Source organism: Nasonia vitripennis, chromosome 5 (genome assembly GCF_009193385.2).
Source record: "Nasonia vitripennis strain AsymCx chromosome 5, Nvit_psr_1.1, whole genome shotgun sequence".
Lineage (NCBI taxonomy): Eukaryota > Metazoa > Arthropoda > Insecta > Hymenoptera > Pteromalidae > Nasonia > Nasonia vitripennis.
The window spans coordinates 13,879,828-13,899,748 of NC_045761.1; the positions used below are offsets into that span (position 1 = coordinate 13,879,828).

The 19,921-nt window shown below is 41.3% G+C and overlaps 2 protein-coding genes across 2 annotated transcripts in view; one reads left to right on the top strand and one right to left on the bottom strand.

The window, feature by feature from the left end:
* The window catches only part of LOC103316081 (flotillin-2), a 125,994-nt gene that overhangs the window by 30,503 nt on the left and 75,570 nt on the right, over positions 1-19,921 (top strand). The gene's annotated exons all lie outside the window — the stretch shown is intronic.
* On the bottom strand, positions 10,709-17,477 carry LOC100118063 (glucose dehydrogenase [FAD, quinone]). Its single transcript, XM_001602083.5, has 4 exons — positions 17,326-17,477; positions 14,817-15,047; positions 14,052-14,365; positions 10,709-13,326 (listed from the first exon to the last, which is right to left on the bottom strand). Exons 2-4 carry the CDS (start codon positions 14,937-14,939, stop codon positions 11,916-11,918), a joined length of 1,848 nt encoding a protein of 615 aa, XP_001602133.1. The 5' UTR covers positions 14,940-15,047; positions 17,326-17,477; the 3' UTR covers positions 10,709-11,915.

Below are 19,921 nucleotides of genomic sequence, written 5' to 3' on the forward strand. Positions count from 1 at the left end.
GGTGACTGGTGGAGTGTAATTATTCATAGCACGAGATGTCGGATCGTGAAATGCGTCCACCAAAAAAAAGAATCTTTTTTCTTATCGCCATCGCATGTGTCAAGGGTAATGACAGCTCTGGATTATAAGAATGCGCCTCAGGAAAAAAGTGCGAAACTTTCATAAGGTATTTATTTTGCTTATGTAAATCATGGCCGTGTAGAATTGAAGTAACTACTGGCATTACTCCCCTTTGCTTCTTTCAACTCTGGGTAAACGGAGAACAATTAAGAGTAATCGTAGATGAATTATGGAAATTGCAAGTTAGTGTTCACGAAACACTATGTATTAGATTCGAATCCCTCTGGCGCTTTCAGTTTGAGCAAAACAAATCGAAACGCCGCTTCGCTTTCCTTCCAGATCTTCGTAGAACTATTATGCATACGTCTAATAAAAGAATCGTCCTTTCCATTTGCTGTATAAATGGAATCGTTAATACAAAAATAACGTTCTCCACTCTTTGCGTAACGACGATCCAAATACGCACCGCAGATTCTCACGTCTTCACTTTTACTTTCGTTCCGCACTCGCGTGCGCGAGTTTGCCCCGATCAAACTCACAGCCAGAGGCCCATAAAGGCTTGTTCGTGTGTACGTGCCGCACGACACGTATATACACCCATCTTTCTCTATACACAATACCGACGATATAGGTACACGTAATCTATGCACACGTATTACATAGGCATGTGTGCATGTATACAGCGAGAATAGTATAGGCCGTGTCGAAAGCGCCTTTTCCGGGGAGACGCGCCGCGAATTTCGAACGAATCTCCGCGCGGCGTGCCTTCGAAAATTTCAGCGGAACTATTTGTTCGGCGCTTTCTTTTTTCTCCGGCGCGTTCGCTCTCGGAGAGCTGAGTTTGCGGATGGAGCTCTATTTGTCGAGGCGTTCGCTTTTCAGCGGTATTTTGGGAAAGTCGGCTCTCTACACGGTTCGCGAGGCTTTGGGATAGGTTGTCGTGGGCGTTGGACTTGATGCTAGAAGGTATACATTGCAGGCTTTTGTCCGACGGCTTGTTGCGAGGTGTGCTAATGCCTGGCTTTTGCGAAGAGATAGACATAATGGATTGATGTTTGAATGGAGCGACGTTCGAAAGTGTTTTTCGAAAATGAGATTTACGTTCTAGCCGTTGTAGAAGTATATAGATGGTTGATACGAGACAAAATAGGTGGTAATTACATTTCTGTAAGTTCGGGTAATGATCTGGACGTCGACACAGAATCTAATTGAATGTTCCATCGACACGTCGACCAATGCACCTATACCATTTTCATCGTACAATGCTGCGTCATCCAGCAACCAGAATCAATGTAGCTCACAAGCTGTACTACCAATCAAGAGATCATGAATTTCATCAAACTTTCCTCTTCTTTTTTTTCAACCTAACATTCATCAACTTTGCGATATAAATAGAAGCCTTATCAGATTGCTTTTCCAAACAAAATTTTTCCTCCCGCTCGTACAACTTTCTGCTCTGCGTGCTTCGGCTATCAGCGAATCGCGATCCGTTTGTGTCGGTCCAAATAATTGTTTTCACTTCCTAATGTCGATCTGATAAAGCGAGGCATTGTTCAAGGTTGCGATCGCGAATATACACACGCGCGGAGCCGGCACTTTGATCGGGTATACTAATACAAAGAGCAATTTTTGTGTCAATCCCCGGAGGAGAACTCTCTCGACTCGATTGCGTGCGCGTTAGTTAAAAATTTGAATTTCCTCGTTTTTAAGATGATTTCCTGAGATAAAATCGCGCGCGCCCGCGCGGAGAACATCGTTTAAGAAATCCCGAGTCCGCGCGTGTTATGATAAAAAGGAGAAATTGTTATGCAATTAATCGATGGATCCGAAAGAATGTTTTCCTGGATCGAGAATCTTCCTCTTCTCTCGCGAGAGTATAATTATAGAGCCTGAATAATGCAAACTGTTACGCGCACGCGTGGATCGCCTTACTTTATTGCGAATACGCGTTCAGTCGTTATACCTGCTGGCAGTGCAGTAGCTGCATTTATATTATATCGCGTCCACGATTATATTATAGCGACGAGAAATTTGAGTATGAGATCTCGTAAGGTAGTAATAGTTGCGCCACACTCAAACTGCAGAAACTTCCTCCTGCATAATGATATCTGAAAGACATTCCTGTACAGGAAGGCGCAGTATCTTCTTTCCGACGTCTTCGACGCGCGTCAAATTCAAGCACTTGCATCACTACTTAAACGCAACTCGTGTCGCGATTCATGCTTTCAAAGGTCAAGCGGGATAATCTCGAACCTTTTCATTTTTATAATCGCGACCCGTGTGTCTGCATATAAACGGCTTTTACGTTCCTGCATCATATGAATTTCTTGCTCGGCTCGTTCGATCGCCCTTTAAATCCGCGATGCACGACCGCGGCGATCGCAATCGCGCGCATAAAGCACACTTCGCGGTCGACCGAGCGCACGCGAAATGAAAAAAAAAAGAAAAAGGACAAACGCAATTTATATAACACGCGCCGGCCGAATGTCGAACCTTCCCTCTCGCTTTCCTCGTGAACGAGGATAATCATCGTGATAAACTCGGTCCGGCCAGAATCGTCCTCGGCGAGAATGGACTCCTCGTTCTGGTCGGTAAACTCTTCTCGCCTTGGCATTTTCGCGTTGTTGCTCAATTCTCTTTCTCTGTCACTCGCGGCCTCCTCGCTCCGTGCGAGTAAGTAACGGGAAGAAGTCGCGCCAAGTAGCTGCGCCTCCTCTTCTCGCATGACGAGACTTGCACGCCAGCTGAGACGTGCGGAATCGACGGCGTATCATGGCTGCTGCACGCGGCGGGCTTTTCACTTTTCTGGATATTTCGAGCGCGCGCCGGTTTATCGGCCAGCGGGTTTCACTTTAGATTTTCTTCGATTCGCGGCAGGCGCTCGCCCCCCTCTTTCTCGGCTTTCTTTTCGGGGGTTTATGACGGAAAGATTTTGCTTCCTCCTTATGGTGAATCACCAAATAACATTTTAAAGCATTTAACTACATTGTTTTAGAGATATAAGAAATCAAAAAATAAAAAAAAATAAAGAAAATTGCAATCATAAGAACCGTAGGGGTTTAAAAGCTGCGCAATGAACTTAGCCAGAACACAAAAAATATCTACTTTTTGTTAAAAAACTCATTTTTTTCAGTTTTCAATTTATTATTGAAAAAATAAGTGGTCAAATCACTTGAAATTTTAATGGGATATATTTTGACACGTGCTCCATCGACAATGATTTTTTTTGGTGAGGTTATGATGCTTAGTTTCAGTGATATGAATTTAAAAAAAATTACCTTTTTCATTTTATCTTCCGAACAAAGCGGTCGATCCCGAGAATTAACCGAAGAAAAGTAAGATTTTATTCTCTTTTAAATGAATTTTAGCTGAATTGTTTGTAAGAATGGAATGATTAAAAAAAAACGCAAATTAGTGTTTTTCAAAAATCAAAAAATGGCCATAAAAAATAGTTGAGAAAATAAAGAATAACTGTTTTTTCCGAATTCAGAATCCAAAAATAGATATGCATGTCAAATTTTATTGATATTGACGGAAAAATATTACGGTATACATGCACGCACACATCCACATGGACATTTTCTTAAAAAAGTTGATTTGAACTTCTAACACACCAAAAAGTATTATCTAGAAGTTTTAACGAAACTCAAAATTTTACTATCACAAAGCTTCCTCTAGGAGGGAGCAAAAAATTTTCCACAAAATTTTCCTTTGTAAGCAAACAGGGGTAGATCATGGTGGAGATTTCTGCGTACTTTCGTTATCTACGTACGCGAAAAAGGTTTAAATTGAAAAATCAATTAAGCTTCTATATAATATTATGAATAGGTAGCAAGATTGAAAAATGTTTGGCCAGAACAACTCATGTCATGTATATGTCTTAATTATAAATCACATAAAAAAGCTATCTTTACCAAAAATGACAGTTTTCCACACCATCCAAGAGGTACTGTCGGAAACACATTGTACGATAGTTATACAATGCGCTTCAGGCGCGTCGATTTTTGTTTTATTAATTTTTTTATTTTATTATACATAAAAAATACCAATCATTTTTTATAAGTTAAATTTGAATGTACGATTTGTTGATTTTTTCAAAAATGGATTTGGTTCTAAATTCAATAATATTCCTTCATGAATGAAAAATTGACATTCATAAATTTTCTAAAAATAGAATTTTGTATGCAATAATTTAAAAAAAAAACTGGAATCCTCGCCAAGAGCCATATAACCACGAACGTCTATTATGTATAGGCGTAATTTTATAAGAGTTATGGAAAATTATGTAGTGTCAATAAAAATATGTTGATTTTGAAACGAAAATTACAAAAATTTTGAATAAAAAATAAAGAATATGTTACTAGCAAAGTTACGTTACTAAGTAATTATTATTAATATTAATCAAGATAAAATACAATTAATTTTGATGAATATGATTTAATGTATGAGCTATATTAATGATGTATTTTACGTAAGCGTCAGTATCATTTTTAAAAGCATTTTGTCCGCATAACAGGGTAAAAAAGTTTTGCTCAGAGCTCTTTAAAAAGTGTTGATTCTAATGAATTTGCATTATTTACTATACACACACAAAAAACTAATTTTACCTTTCTATAATTTTCAAAAGTGACGATCTAAAGAAGCCCACTTTATACTACACAATATAATATAACGTATCAAAAATAACTATGGAATTCACGCAATCATTATACATATTAATTATAAAAACTAGTATTTTACTATAAACTAAACATATGATAAAAAAGGCAAGATTGCAAAAGTTTAAAATATCATAAAATTAATTAATTAACTAATAGGACTATATTACAATTAGACTTAATAAACATTATCGCAGTGGATTCTTCTTTGATGACTCAATTATGTCCTGTAGCCGCGATTGGAAAGGGAGTTACTCTTCGACACTGCAATATCTGCAAAAAATGTCGTCGCATTATTGTAACATCTTTTGCTAGATTAATTAACTTTCGAAGGATCTCCTCCGAGAATCAAGCAAGTCAAAAGTGCAGCCGAGTAAACTCCACATCTGTATCGATCAGGCTGTTTTGTAACGATATCAACGAAGTTATCAGATCGAAGACGATATCAACGTGCCTCGATTACGGACATAAAAAGACCTTATTGCACTTAAGATTTTGTAAAAGTAGATATTTTATGTGTTCTGGCTAAGTTCATTGCGCAGCTTTTAAACCCTTATGGTATTTAAGATATCAGAAGTTAATTTTGATTTCTTATATTTCTAAAACAATGTAGTCAAATGCTTTAAAATTTGGTGATTCACCATTAAAAAAAGCTATCTGCTGCTAAAATTTAAAACGATTTCGTCGAGCGGTTCTCAAATAAAGAGCTAAAATGTAAAAACCAATTTTTCTCAAAACTTTTGCTTCCTCTAAACCATATTTTATTTATTGGACCTATAAATTTAGTTGGAGGAAGCTGCGTGCCAATGAATTGGCAGCGGACTTTTTTTTCTCGGATATTTCGTTACGTAATACGTAACGATGGAAAATCCTTTTATTCACGACTGACCTATAATAAGCCACTTTATTCCCTGAAAAGCGGGACTAAAGTAGAATTTTATTCCTTCATATTTTTTTTCCGCGAAGAACTTATATAATCGCATTAAGTGCTCGTACAATTTTGTGCGTATTCATCCGGTTAAGCTGGGATTAAAACGCATAATTTAATTCTATATTATGATGGAATAATCTGCTCGCTTCCTAAATTGGATTCAAAAATATTCAATTAAAAGCCCATTTGAAGAACAGAAAATTTTGTCAGCGAAGCCAGCTGAAATCCTCGCATCCAATACCGATGACACTCGTGTCGAGGCTTCACGGCCATCGAATACGTGTTTTCGTAGTGTTGAATTACTCGAGTTTGTTATTCGAGAGCGCATTAAATAAACGCCCGATCAATTTGAATTCAATCGTCGCTTTCTTCGCGCTCATCTCGGCACTCGTCGAGCATCTTGCCCGCTCCTACTCGTCGAGTATTTGTGTCGAGCTACATAATTCCGTAATTTGAATGCATAATGATCCAACGCCTAATAACAATGTTCTCTCTCTCTCTCTCTCTCTCTCTCTCTCTCTCTCTCTCTCTCTCTCTCTCTCTCTCTCTCTATCTATCTATCTTTCTCTTGAGTCGAGTGGTCCACTGCTTACAGGCACGATGCCGCGTAGGCTTTTTCCTCGATACTTTCGTCTGCCGAAATCTCTCGTGTAAATGTGTGTACGCAATTACGGCAATTACCGGTATTATTTTGCATCTCATATTTCGTGTGCAGATTACGTAACTACTTTCATTGTTTCGTCTTTGAAAAGCACCGTGACGGTATTAATTATTGCCCATACGACAAAATCAAATTCATCGCGCGGATTTCACTTTTTGCATCGTAAAGACGGAAATCGCATATCTCTCGCATCTGTCTTTATTTTTCTTCGGCGTAAAAGGTGTCGCATATATACAATCCATCTTACATCTCTTCCGCTATACGTTGGCGGCGTTTCCTTCCACTCTGTTTGCTTAAAACATTTCAGCGTTTGTTCTCGCGGCGGTCGCTTTGTTCGCGCACCTGTCACTCGCTCGTATTCGTATCCTCCTTTCTCCATTACGTCCATTATTCATCTTCCCCCGGCTTATGAATCTCCGTCTCCTCTTTCTCTTTCCTCTTCTCGGTTGAGCGACGCGACGATTATAATAATGTCCCCTCTGCTCGCGTCGTCACGCGCCGTTAAAATCAGGAGACCGCCGAATTTAATTTATGCCCAGTCATTTGATTGAATTTTCACCGAAAGGGGAAGCTTCGCCGGTTCCGAGCTTTACGCAAGAGACAATGATTTGTTGATGAGAGAAATTTGCATGATCGACACTGACGGCCGTGTATTGCTGTTTTACAAGCGATTGACGAACGCCGGTGGCCTGAATGGCCTATTCAGTAATGTTCATACAGTAATATGTTTTATATAATGAGTATCCCGGAGGCTTTCGATGCGAGTGATTAATTGATTTCCTCGTTCCAGTATAATGATCGGATTAGAGTGAAATTCTGTATTTTATGGAATGCGAGTTTCGTTTGGCATACGCTTAGATAATAACGAGGGATCGATTCACACAGCTGTGTAGGTACGTATTACGCGCGTATGATTCGCCGTTGAAAAATTAAGCAGACGACGCAAAAAGCCAGAAATGAAGCCATTTATACCTCGATATAAGTATAGAATTTTCACTCACGCGAGGCTTTTTGTCCGTACTTAATGAGGACGACACTAATCTCTCGCTTCGCCGCCCATAAAGACCCGACAAAGTTTGCACACACACGAGGTGCTTCTGCAACAAGATAAAAATTTGTCAACCAGAGGCCGTCGCGCAGTAAGTAGAAGTTTAATATGCGTGCATATAATTATAAGCCGACGGCAGAGAAGAGCCTCTAAACGAGGATGTCACGACTACAGCGTTACGTCGACGCGGCTTGCGACAGCGACCCGTGCACGCGCGCGCGAGATAACGACCTATTAATTTGGCGTATCGCTTTCTTTGAGGCGGGGCCTTATGGAAGAGGGAGGCGGCGCTCGGGGCATTACGCGCTACGCGGCCTACAATTATCCTATACGCGCGCGCGCTCGCTTTCCAGCAGACGGCCGTTAATGAACTGATACGCGCTCTGATTTATGCCGCCGCGCGTAAATAAGGCTATTCTTCGTCGCGGCTTCGTTTGTCCGCGGAGTTTTTGCGATGGCAGCTTGGATTGGATGAGGAGAGGCTGGCGCTTGCGCGAGGAAGAAACTACTTATTTGAATTTTAATTAAAAGTGAAATTACGTCTGGGAAAGCTATCGGCTGGTTTTTGTTTAATAAAGGGACGGCCGGTTGATGGCGAATCTCTTTCTGTTCGCTGGCTGCGCGGTTTAATTGTATCTCAGACCGCTGAAGTTGTGGCGTTTGTAGTGAATAGCGAATGAAAGTTGGGTGGTATAACGTTGTGAGGAAAAAAAAGGAATCTTTTGACTCTTTGATTCGTATTAAGGGAACTTTTGTTGTATACTTATTACACTATGACGTATTTTAATTAAGAAAATTGAATGCGTGATTGTGTGATTGTGTGATCTTGATTGATAAACGAACTCCAGCCTGACATATATTATATGGCAGACTATTTAATAAAGCATATTCCAGTTAAAATGTTTTGCTTATCGCGCTGATCGATGACCTTTCCGATAGACCTTTTCGTAGAGCACGTACGTGGTAGCGGTATTTTATTTCTGACTCGGTCTGAAATGTCCCTTGCTTCGAATGAATCACTCTATCTATGCCTATATAATTATTCTACTATACTTTCTTACTTTATACACCTCAACACGCAATAGTCGCATTACGAACTAACAAAAGAAATTCACTATGCTTAATTAAAAACTAATCTTCTGGTAAAGTTGCTCAAGCTGAAAGATAATGCAATAATTTTTAACGGGGCTCGTTAAAAGATAATAAGAATCCAAATCTCCTCAAATTCTCTTAGTAACAACTATATTTAAAATGAAAAATCAATACGAAAAAAAAATTGTGAGATTATATTTTCACACTCTTCGACTACCATTATATTAACGAATTTAAAAATTCTCGCACAGAAATATTTTTAACAGAACACACTTCTTGCTAGTTCTCGTAATGATCAACCTATTTTCTATCTACATCCCGTTCTCTAAGCCGAGACATATTTGCATCAGCACGAATTGGGAGAAAGGGGCTCGTCCTTTCATTAGTTCCCGCGAATCGTGATCCTTCAGGTTCGCTAGCAGCGAGTTAATGACGCTCGGGGCCAAATTAACCTTTGACGCGAGGCTGCACGGTTTTTCTTCTTTTCCGCGGTAATGACCGTTCCCGTGAGGGTCCCTCGCAATTATACCCTGCCGAACGTGTACATAGACTGAGCGATTCACCGAGGTCAGCGCACCAATATTATTATCTTGCTTACGTGCGTGGGTATCGTGAGACTTGGAAAGCGAATTTTATCTCCTCCTACGGAAGGATTTTTCTTTCGGTCACGATTCACAAGCAGTCAATTTTTTTAAATTACAATATCATGTGCATGCTAACTATGCGCAACCCTAGACAATCTTAATTTTATTATTGTTTGTTTAACGTAGATTTTTAAGAATACTATGAATGAAGGCGCGCTTCGCGCGCTCTTGATTCTATCTCTGTCTAATAACACTGGTAGAAAATCTAACAACACCCATGATAATTATTTAGTCGTATAGCATGAGCTTGCATTCGCATCAGTGTCGGAGTCGAAATCAGAAGTTTTTCAGTTAAGGTCGATTCAATTTTAAATATCTTTTCACAATCACAAAAGAAATCCATATGTAAAATATGAGCTCTCTAGACCTGTTAGTTTACGAATGAGAAAAAATGCAAAAATGGAGAAACAGGTATCGGTCTCAAAATTTCTTACAACTGTTAAAAGTCAAAATTCTAATTACCTAAAACATTGACAAAAAAGCCAAAACATTTATCACTTACTCCATGTAAAAATATTCTAGAAACCAGAAATACAATGTGCTAGAGATAGTAGTTTCTGCGTAACTGGCTATAAGTAAAATTTGACCTGATCAATAAAAAAATTCGCATTAGCCTGGATGTGAAAATATGAACGAAAACAGTTAAATCAGAATCATCTAGGTTATATATTTTTAGGTAATATGTCTAGTAGCCTTTTTACAATTCAAAGAGCATTGTATAATGATAGACTTAAACTTACTGACTCGGATACTGAACTTTTCTTTAAATTCACCTCTCACACCTCACCGAGGGCGACTTTGGGCACAGAGACACAGTATATCTTCAAACTCTTTATTCTTTTAATTGAACTTCTCACTGACATTAAAAAAAAAAACTAAATAATATTCACACACTTTATTACTACTTCAAATAGTGTTAGGGTGTTACTTTTCAATACAAATGTTGTAATACTACGTTATATTACTTATATTTTATCTGTTATCAAGGTTTCCACATTTCATTTTAAACACCTCAAACATTTCTACCAGGGTTATGAGTTATGCCTGTTGTTGAGGATTAGGAATTTAAAGCGCGGTTCTGATCTCGTTGCCTAGGCAACCAGCCAGCAACCAATCAGAATCACGTATTAAATGCTTCACAACAAAGGGCATCATTTTGCTAAAAGAGGATTTAAAGAAAAATTCTATAGTAGTCATGAGTAGTAAGATTTTACTTTAAAAAAAAAAGTTCAAACGCGTCGAGTCTAATGAGGACGCGGCTCGAGTCTCCTGCGCTCGCGCGCGGATTATCGATTAACGTTTTCTAAAGTGTCCTCGTCACGGACACACGTATACATCGTGGAACTGGAAGCCGACGCTTCGCTTACACGGAAGTTTAGCTGCGAGAGTAAATTTCATTAAAGACGAAATTGCGCGCGCGAGCGCTGTTAATATTGCGTTTCGATCGCGAGTGGTGCAGTAGTTCGATTACCCTTTTACTGCGGTTGCGTTAACGATTTTCGCTACAAGAGCGATGGAAGTCAGTCATTAGAATCGATCATTGATATTGAATAGTATAGGAGAAACGTGGATTTCACATTGGACTCGGAATTGTTTCCCACTGCGTCATTTATATATGTTCGATGATTTTTATTTCAACACTTTATAAAAAAATATTTATACAAGATGTCTTAAATTTACAACATAAATAGTAAAAAAATAAAATATTTTCAACGTAGCCGATTGCTGAAGAGACACGAGAAAGTACGTAAAGTATATAAGGCACACGCTAAAGTCCATATTTTCTATTTACAAATACTTGCGAGTCAGCGTTAGAAATGAATCGACAATTTTCTACGCATACTACGTGAAATGTCACGCTAAAAGCCTTTCTTGGTATGAGCTCGTGACAAAAGACAATCCATAAATTCGTTTTTCTTTCCGTAGAAATTTCAAGTTTATACAGAAAAATGCTTTTTCTCGGATTTGCTCTGTTGTTCTTCAAATTAGAAAATTTCAATGTCGTACGAAGAATATGCTGAGAGACTTGTGAAACTTGCAAAATTGTGTTTTATTATTACACTTGTATAGTATAATAAATATAGCTGACTGCAATAACGACATTCATTCGTACTCTTTTATAACTAAAAATGACCAGCTTTCTTTTCAATGCTGATTCATCATTATCATGTCTCGACCATAACAAATACTAGATGGTGAAAGCAACTTATGATTCTATTCTTTCAAAATTTCTTTTCCATAAACAATGAGAAGTTTAAATTTAGCAAAGTATAAAATTCTTAAAAATGCTACGCATAATTGCCCAATCTTTCTAACATTGATCGTAATCTGAAGAATCAAAATATAGCTTAACACAAGACTAATTAAAAAACACACTGACTCGTTATCTAAATTGAGCGTGACGTAATCTTAGAAAAGAAAGTTTTCACTCTCGATTAGTTATGAAAAATTTTTCATCTAATTTATTACGAAACGATGGCATTATCAAATTTCTATCACATACACATAAAGAAAACAATGAAAACAACTGTACACACGTAACATATAAGCTTATCATTTACGAAAGTCCTGAGTGTCCGTTCTCCCACATACTTCAACTTTATCTATAAAATTGATTCAATCGACGAAGTTACTCTTTCGATACTTCCAATGCTAAATTGACTCGTAGCGTGAAGATCATTAAAATAACGCTTATACTCTCAGAAAAAGGAGACAGTCGTACAGCACACAGAATAGATTAACCACATGCATACAAACATTTTCATTTCATCAATCCAGTCAATATTTCGCTTTATACATCGAAATTCTCAACGATGCGCTGCTACCTTTCGGCTTCCCTCCTTAGCATCCTCCAATCCTCTTTGATCATGTCGCTGGCTTTTTCTGCTATCATGATGACGGGCGCATTTGGGTTGCCGCTGACTATTTCCGGCATGATTGACGCGTCTACGACCCTCAACCCCTTCACGCCATAGACCCTCAATCGCGAATCAACGACAGCTGTTTTGTCGCTTCTGGGTCCCATCTTGCAGGTGCCTGTGGGGTGGTAGATAGTGAAGGTGAAATGCCTGATCGCGCACTCCCAGTACTCGTAAGTGTCGAAGGGGTGTTTCTGGCATCCAGGCATTTGGATGGTCAGAGGTCTGGAACCGAATCTTTGGAAAGCCGAGGAGTTGGACACTTCCATGGCTATCCTGATTCCGTCGACCAGGACGTCTATATCCTCTTTGTGGGTGAAGTAGTTGGGTACGATCTCCGGGTAGATCATGGGGTTGCGACTCTTGAGTCGGATCCAGCCAGAGCTCTTGGGCCTCAGCAAGAGAGGTAAGATCGACCAGGCCTCGGCGTTTTGGATCGGTTTGTACATGGTGTTATAGACGCTGTCCCTCAGCGCCAAGATCTTGCGGATCTGGTCGCCTCCATCCGAGCTGATCGAGCTGGGTGCAAAGTGGAATTGCATGTCCGGAAAATCGCCGCTAGGGTTGGCATACCTCGTGTTCACGAAGGCAACACCCTCTACGCCCTGGGTAGTCATAGGACCACGCTCGTTCAACACGTACTCGAGCATGACTGCCGGCGTTTGGAAACGGTCCTTCTTAAAGGTAATAGGTTCGTTGACGAGGAAGGTCAGCCCGCCCAGGCCCACGTGGTCCTGCAGGTGGTCTCCGACGCGGAGATCCGAGAGAACGGGGATGCCTAGGTCTTCGAGATGCTCCCTAGGTCCGATGCCTGAGAGCATGAGAAGTTGGGGTGAACCTATGGCGCCAGCGGACATGATCACCTCTCGTCGCACTCTGACATGTTGCTTGCGCCCGTCGCGCATGAATTCAACTCCGGTGGCGCGTTTATCCTCGTTGAAGGTTAGCTTGAGCGCTTGGGCGTTCATAGCTATGTGCAAGTTGGCTCGGTTACGAACAGGCCTCAGGAAGGCCTTGGCAGTTGAACATCTGCTGCCTCGTCGGATCGTCGCCTGGGTGAGCATGAAACCCGTCTGGTTGGCGCCGTTGATGTCCCGGTTGCTGTAGCCCAGCTCGGAACCGGCTTGCAAAAAGGCGATTGACAAAGGCGTGCGCCAGGGTGTTTCCTGGACCGTGAGGTAGCCTCCGGTACCGTGGTAAGGCGTACGAGTCAAGTACGGGTTGCGGTTGTCCTCGGACTTGAGAAAGTAGGGCAAAACGTCGTCGTAACCCCAGCCGGGATTGCCCATTCGTTCCCAGTTGTCGTAGTCATGCCTGATTGAAAAAATACATATTTTAGTACTTTGAAAAAAATAAAATATTATTTATTTGTGGGTACTATATTCTCTAGAACTCTGATAAGAGATGCTTACTCAACTACATACTTTTAAGAAACAGAATTTATTTCATTAAATTAAGAAAACTATATCGATCTTGTAAGTTAGGACAAGGACTTATAAATAATATTGCATGATTATTCCGACAGCTATATGAAAGATAAATATTTAGATATAAAATATAACATATAACTAATATTCACTTATTTCACAACTTATAATCTCCATGCAAAACTAGTATCTATAACATTTTTTTTCGATTACGAAATATTATCAACGTACTACTTTCGTTTTTGTTGCAGGTGCGTTACCGTTTTTGTTCTGAATACGTGACTTGTAAATAATCCTAGCGAAATAGCGTTCGCCTATGGTGAGTATCTTTCTAAACGTTACCCGACAAAATGAAACGAGCCGGACAAACAGTCCCCGGTGCAACTTCTTTTAAAAACAGAAACAATCCCGTTGAGCCCGAGAACAGCTTAATTATATCCCAGTACAAGCGAACCGATTATATAAATTAAATATGTATCTCTAGTCTCGATCAAGCTTCGACGACGTAATCTTCGCGAACTATCCACTTCCTTTCGGCGTAATCTCTAGTTTTACCGGTCAATCCAGATTACCCAATAACCGCCACTTAACACGCGCGCGCGGCACACACACCTATTGCCTCTGACGTAGACCATAGCGTTGAGGACACTGGATCCTCCGAGGACTTTGCCCCTGGGCCAGTTGCACCGATCGCCGACCATCGCCAGGCAGTAGGCCGAATTGGTCGGCGGCGCAGTCTGGTACATCCAGTCGAACTCCGAGAGTTGCATGTAGCCCGTCAGAGCCGGTACGTCCGACACCTCGTTCTCGTCTCCCCCGGCCTCGATCAGCAACACCTTCCAGTCTGGAATCTCGGACAGCCGGTTCGCCAAGACAGCACCGGCTGAGCCGCCACCGACCACGATGAAGTCATATGTCCGCAGCAGCTGTAAAAATTTTGTTTAACAATTATAGTTTTGCGTTATTGCGCCATGTCTTAAATAATTTTGAAAACGAATCAATTAGTTTTTCTTTATTTATAGACTATAGCTGCAGGATTATATATCTGTCTCTCTTTATGTACATCATATGCAACAAAATCGCCTGCGGGAATTTTAGCGGCATTATAAATGTTTTACAGCGGCGATCAAGATATAAACTTTCTTCTGCGATGTACGTTATGCTAATGACTGGAGATTGACCGACACTCAAATTTCTAATTTAACATCTTTACATATATCTTGATTTGTATGTACGATGCTATGTTTCGATCGTTACTCTTTGGCTCGAACATTTCAAAGGCTTCTTTTTTTTCAACGCACAAAACTCGTCGCGCGTGTGTGTGCTAGATGCGCGCGTCCGACGACAAGGTGCTTTTGAAAAGGAGGAAGAAAAAACCTGTCGCTGGTTGATGGGATGGGACTCGGGATCGATGCTGCTGTAGCGGAACATGGTGAAGCCGATGCCGAGGAGCGGTATGAGGCTCCAGCCGACGAAAGCCGCGGGGCCCGCCAGGCTCATTTTCGCTTCCTTCGCTGCTGCTTCTGCCGCCTCGGCTTTCCCCGTGCGACCACCACGCACTCGAGGCGATCCCCAAGAATCATGCGGCCGCGGTTGTCGTCACCGCCTCTGCGAATAAGAAAACTCATTAGTCACTGTAGCTCGGCTGGAATAGAAAAAATTACTTAATTTAATAATTTAATAAACGCGATACAGTTGAGCGAACACTTTCATGTTAAAACGTAAACTCGATCGAATCAGCTGTATACGCTAACATTTCGGTATGAAGAGATAAAGTCGTAATATTAATGAAACTAATTGTTTTTCGAATCAGGGCTCTTTGCTGCAGGTGACCGAGAGGCTTTTTCTTTTCGAGCGAGAATTCGGGGAATGCACGCTATTAAGATACGTTTAACCTAATGGCTTTTCCTGCTTTCAATTTAAATTTCGGAGCTGTAAAGTGCGGCGATTCTATATTCATCTTCGACCGAACCCGGCAATTAATAGAAATTCTCTGCAGCCCGTTCATTCGGAGGTTGGGTAATGCCCGATTTTCTCTCACATCTCTGCCGCTCGACACGTGGGAATCCTCGGCGGCGTCGCGCGATTCCATTATGTTATTCCGCGACGTCGACGGTGTGTTCTCTCTCTGGATTTAGATGACTCTTTGGTAATTAGAACATTCGTCGGCTGGGATTACGTTCTAGAAACTGTAATTATCATTTGCCTCGAGACAAAAAGTTTCTTTACAAAATATCATTTATTTTCTTGAACTACATACGCTGGGGACTTTTTTATTTATTTTCTTTTGTGTATAGAGTATGAAAGCGAAGCGCTAATTATCTTTAAATCACATGTAATTTGATTGATTACACATTCCAACTCGTTAATTCTCCCGTGCAGGTCGGTTCACAGAGATATCGATATACCGAAGAAACCGCGTGTACTCCATTTTTTCCGTTAAATGTAGTGTGATAAAGTATCAGTAGCAGATATTAATAACGCTTGATTACGTGTTCAATGGTGTGCATTCGATCTCGAAACGCGTTTATCTCTACGTCAAATCGAGCTGTAGGAGTACGCCTGTAAGCTAGACAACTCTATCCCAAATATCGAACTCTTCTGAATTTCCGCACGTATTTCCTGCGCAGATCTAAAGCAAAATAGAAAGCCACGTATCCGAAGCATACAGCTCATAACCTGACCAATGAAAACTGGAACTCAATCCACAGCATCTCGCTCTTACGCTTCAACGGTCGCGAGCAATCCGCTCTTATCTGAATTTCAATTTTGTGCTTCATATATGTAAACAGGGAGAGGGAAAGACATCGGCGTCATTTTCATTGCTGGAGGCCCACTTTCATGCGGGAGAAGAAGACGGGTCCGGTCTACTTTCTCAGAGTCAGCGCGCATTTATCGGCGGTCCTGCACCGGCCATACGTGAAGGTACTCGCATGCTCGATCGACTGGGACGACGTAAAAGTGTCATTATAGACACGACGCGCGACATTGAAAGTTGCCGGGACTTTGCGAAAACGTCGGAACGATGTTCGGCGAGGCTGTACGATTTTGGGATGCGTTTCTAGAATTTTAATAAGATGAAATATTAAGGATGTTGTCTTCTCTTTAGAAAGCTTTCGGCAGTCTTGGCAAATAAAATAAAACTGATATAAGGTATAGGTTTCGTCATATAATCGGTTATCCAATAAAAGTAAAAAACTTATAGACCGGCTGCATTCATTAATATATTACCATAATATTAATGATGTAAAAGAATCGTACGCTTTCTACGTTAGTGTGACGATACGTCTCTTATAGCCGCAGAATATACGCTCCTACTTGCAAGGAACTGTGGCTAAGAAGTAAATGTGCCAAAAAGGAGTACAATGGATACATCGAAGAAAGTGCGGTATTACACCTTACGCATCAGCATTAAATTAATGGTTCCGACGTTGTGGCAACGTTAATGCGTACAATCTCTCCTTTCAAGATGATGAGCCACATTACAGAAATATATAACTTTATGCAACAGCGGTTTGACTATCCGGTCTCTCGAGTGCGCGCTTTTACTTCCACGTTTCCTTCGGAATTGAGAATCGGCACTTTGTCACTCTTCGAAGAGAAAACTCTCGGGGAATGCATCGATCGATCTTTCCGTACGCAGCAAGCTGGAAACCAACTTTTGTGATTTCTACTCGACATAGACAAGGTTCAACGATCGAACTCCGCGTAATTGTATAAATAACGAGTCGTAGGGTTCAATTACGATAAATTCAGCGCGAAACACATAATCTCGTGCCACCTCTCGAGTATACAACCCGCCGCACAGAAACTTTACACTCCCACGCGACACTGTCACTTTCACAAAAACAATAACTACCACACACATGCAGCAAAGTAATCTCACCGTATGCAAAACCGGCGGAAAAAGGGAAGGATCAGCTCATCCTTTGCCTTGGACGATCGGCCTTTACAGCACAGTCGAGAGTCGAAGAAAAGCGCGGCCGGCTCGCGGAGCGTGACAGAGAAGACGGACGGGTCCCGAGAGACTCTGACGAGTGAAAAGCGCGCTCCAAGCAGCGGCAGTAGCGCCAGACCGAGTGAGAGCACAGGCGGCTGCTCCTTTCGCGGCCAACTTCGCGCGAGTCCCACGCATGTACGACGAAGAGAGAGAGAGAGGCTTTATCTCTTTCTAAGCTCCGCTCGAGCACGCGATTTCTTTCTCTCCTGCAGCGCCAGCTGAAGCTGCAGATTTCGCCGGGCCCGGTGTGTTTGTTTTTTTTGCGTTTGTAGATTTTTTTTAACTTAGAGTTGAGCATGGATGGTTTTTAAATTTTTTGAAACGTTGCACCTACTCGATTATTCGTGTGGTGTACCTGTATGCAGATATTTTGAAAAAATGCGTGAGAAGTGAATTGAACGTTTTCCGTCTCTGTTCCCAACATTACGATCGATATTTTCTGCCGTTTTTTACGTTACACGCCTTTTTACCTTTATTGATGTCCCTCAAGATTAATGGCGCGATTAGAAAAATGGTCGTATCGTTGCGATAACTACATCAGGCTTTTTCTCTCGATCCTTCCGTATTCTCATCGATCAACCAACCTAAAGTTATTCGCCAAAAATAAATCAAAGTTTATTTCCCGCTGCTGGGTATAGCATATAAAAATAAAGAGTGTACAACTATAGTATATTATGACACTGTTGTGGGATATGGTTGTCTACCTTGCTCGAGGTTTTTCGCACGAGCGAAGCGAGTAGAAAAACACCTCCCACAACAGTCTCATACGATATTTTATAGCACGACAACCTCAAAATCGACAATAAAGTTGTCATTTTGAGGTTAGCGTGCTATAAATTATTTTTATCCTGTTATTCCATATAAAGAAAAAGTGCCAATGTTCATTTAAAAATTAAAAATATAATTTGAAAAATGAGAGAAACCGTACGTTCACCGACTTACGTGAGAGAAATCACGTAAACTGCGAGAACTTCCGAATGAACATTCGACAAAAACCTTCATTCTTTAACGACCTTATGCAATCGAATCGCTCCTGCGACCATTATACTCATTTCTACATCCACAAATCACTCTTTCAGAGTAACGCCATGCACTCGAATAGAAATAACCTCGCGTACATCGGTGCGAAAATGCGACCGCCGTTTGATACTCTGGTGAGGTTTTCAAGCGTTCAGCGCCTTACACTTTATTATAATAAGCTCTGCCACCGCCGAAGGCGCGCTAATGCGGAGACAGAGAATTTCGGGTTCCGTTAAAGAGAGAAATTACGATCGAGAGATAATTTACGAACAGGAAAATACCGCTTTCCTCGTGAGCATAAGAGAAACGGGACGATGATTCTTTTTTCCTTTTTGTGCCCTCCTCTACGGAGTGGTGTATCTCAAAAATAGTTGCCTTGAAATTAGTGCATTGCGGATCAAAATGCCTTTCCGATGAAAAACTAGTTCAGCGTTCGACAATCAACTTTCATAACCCAGCCACCTGCGCACGCAGACTCCCTTGACTCGCAGCCCGTGTCTCTAGCAGCAAATCGATCTCCAGATAAACTCCGGCGCATTTTTATAGTCACTTGGCTGGGTTTCTCCTCGTTTTTACGAGAAACGTGCTCCCGATTCTATTCATACGACACCCCGACTTCGCGATGAACGGCATAGAGATCGGATCTGGTTACATCCGTAGGCAAAAAAAAGCAGACGGCCGATATTCGCGAAAACTCTTGCAGATCGACACCTCGAGCGCAGCAGCGCTTATCGAGTCGCTTCGCGTATCAGGTTTCCCCGATTTTCCTTCGTGGAATTCGAGCGCAACGCCTTCTGCGCACGCTCACCTACATTCTAATTGCGCGGACTTAGTGCAGGCTTGCGTACTCCCATAACGACGTACCATAAACATTGTATTCTAATTTTTTTGCTTAGTGTGTTGATTTTTTCGCCTGTTTGCATTTGCTTTTTGTTTTCTTCGCGACGGTGTTGCGGTTGTACTTTTTTTTTATAGGCGATGTGTGCCTATGTTAAAATTTTTTACTGAATCTTAAAGAATGATTTGTGGCTTTTATTCTTTGTATACGCTTGTGCTGACATAGCGACGACGTATGGCATAATCGATTAAGACGAAAATGTTCAAAGAAAGCTATATGCAGAGCAGCTCGTCATCAGGGGAAAACAAAAACAATCGATCTACCTTTCCAATCCATCGTCAACAACGCAGTCTCTCTCTCTCTCTCTCTCTCTCTCTCACATTCGCGCATGTCCCGAACATACTCCAGAAACCCAAGCAACCACTTTCGATTTCGGGTAAAATATGCTTATACACTGCCCTCCTTTGTCTAGCCGCGCACGAAGTACGCGTGCACACACCACAATTCCGCTTCAAGGTCGTTCCCTCTCAAGGCCATTGCTCGGCGCTCCAGCCCCGCGGTGGCTTTTCGGAAGCGCCGGCGAACTTTCTTATAACTTTCTCCCGAAAGTCGCGCGTCATCCCG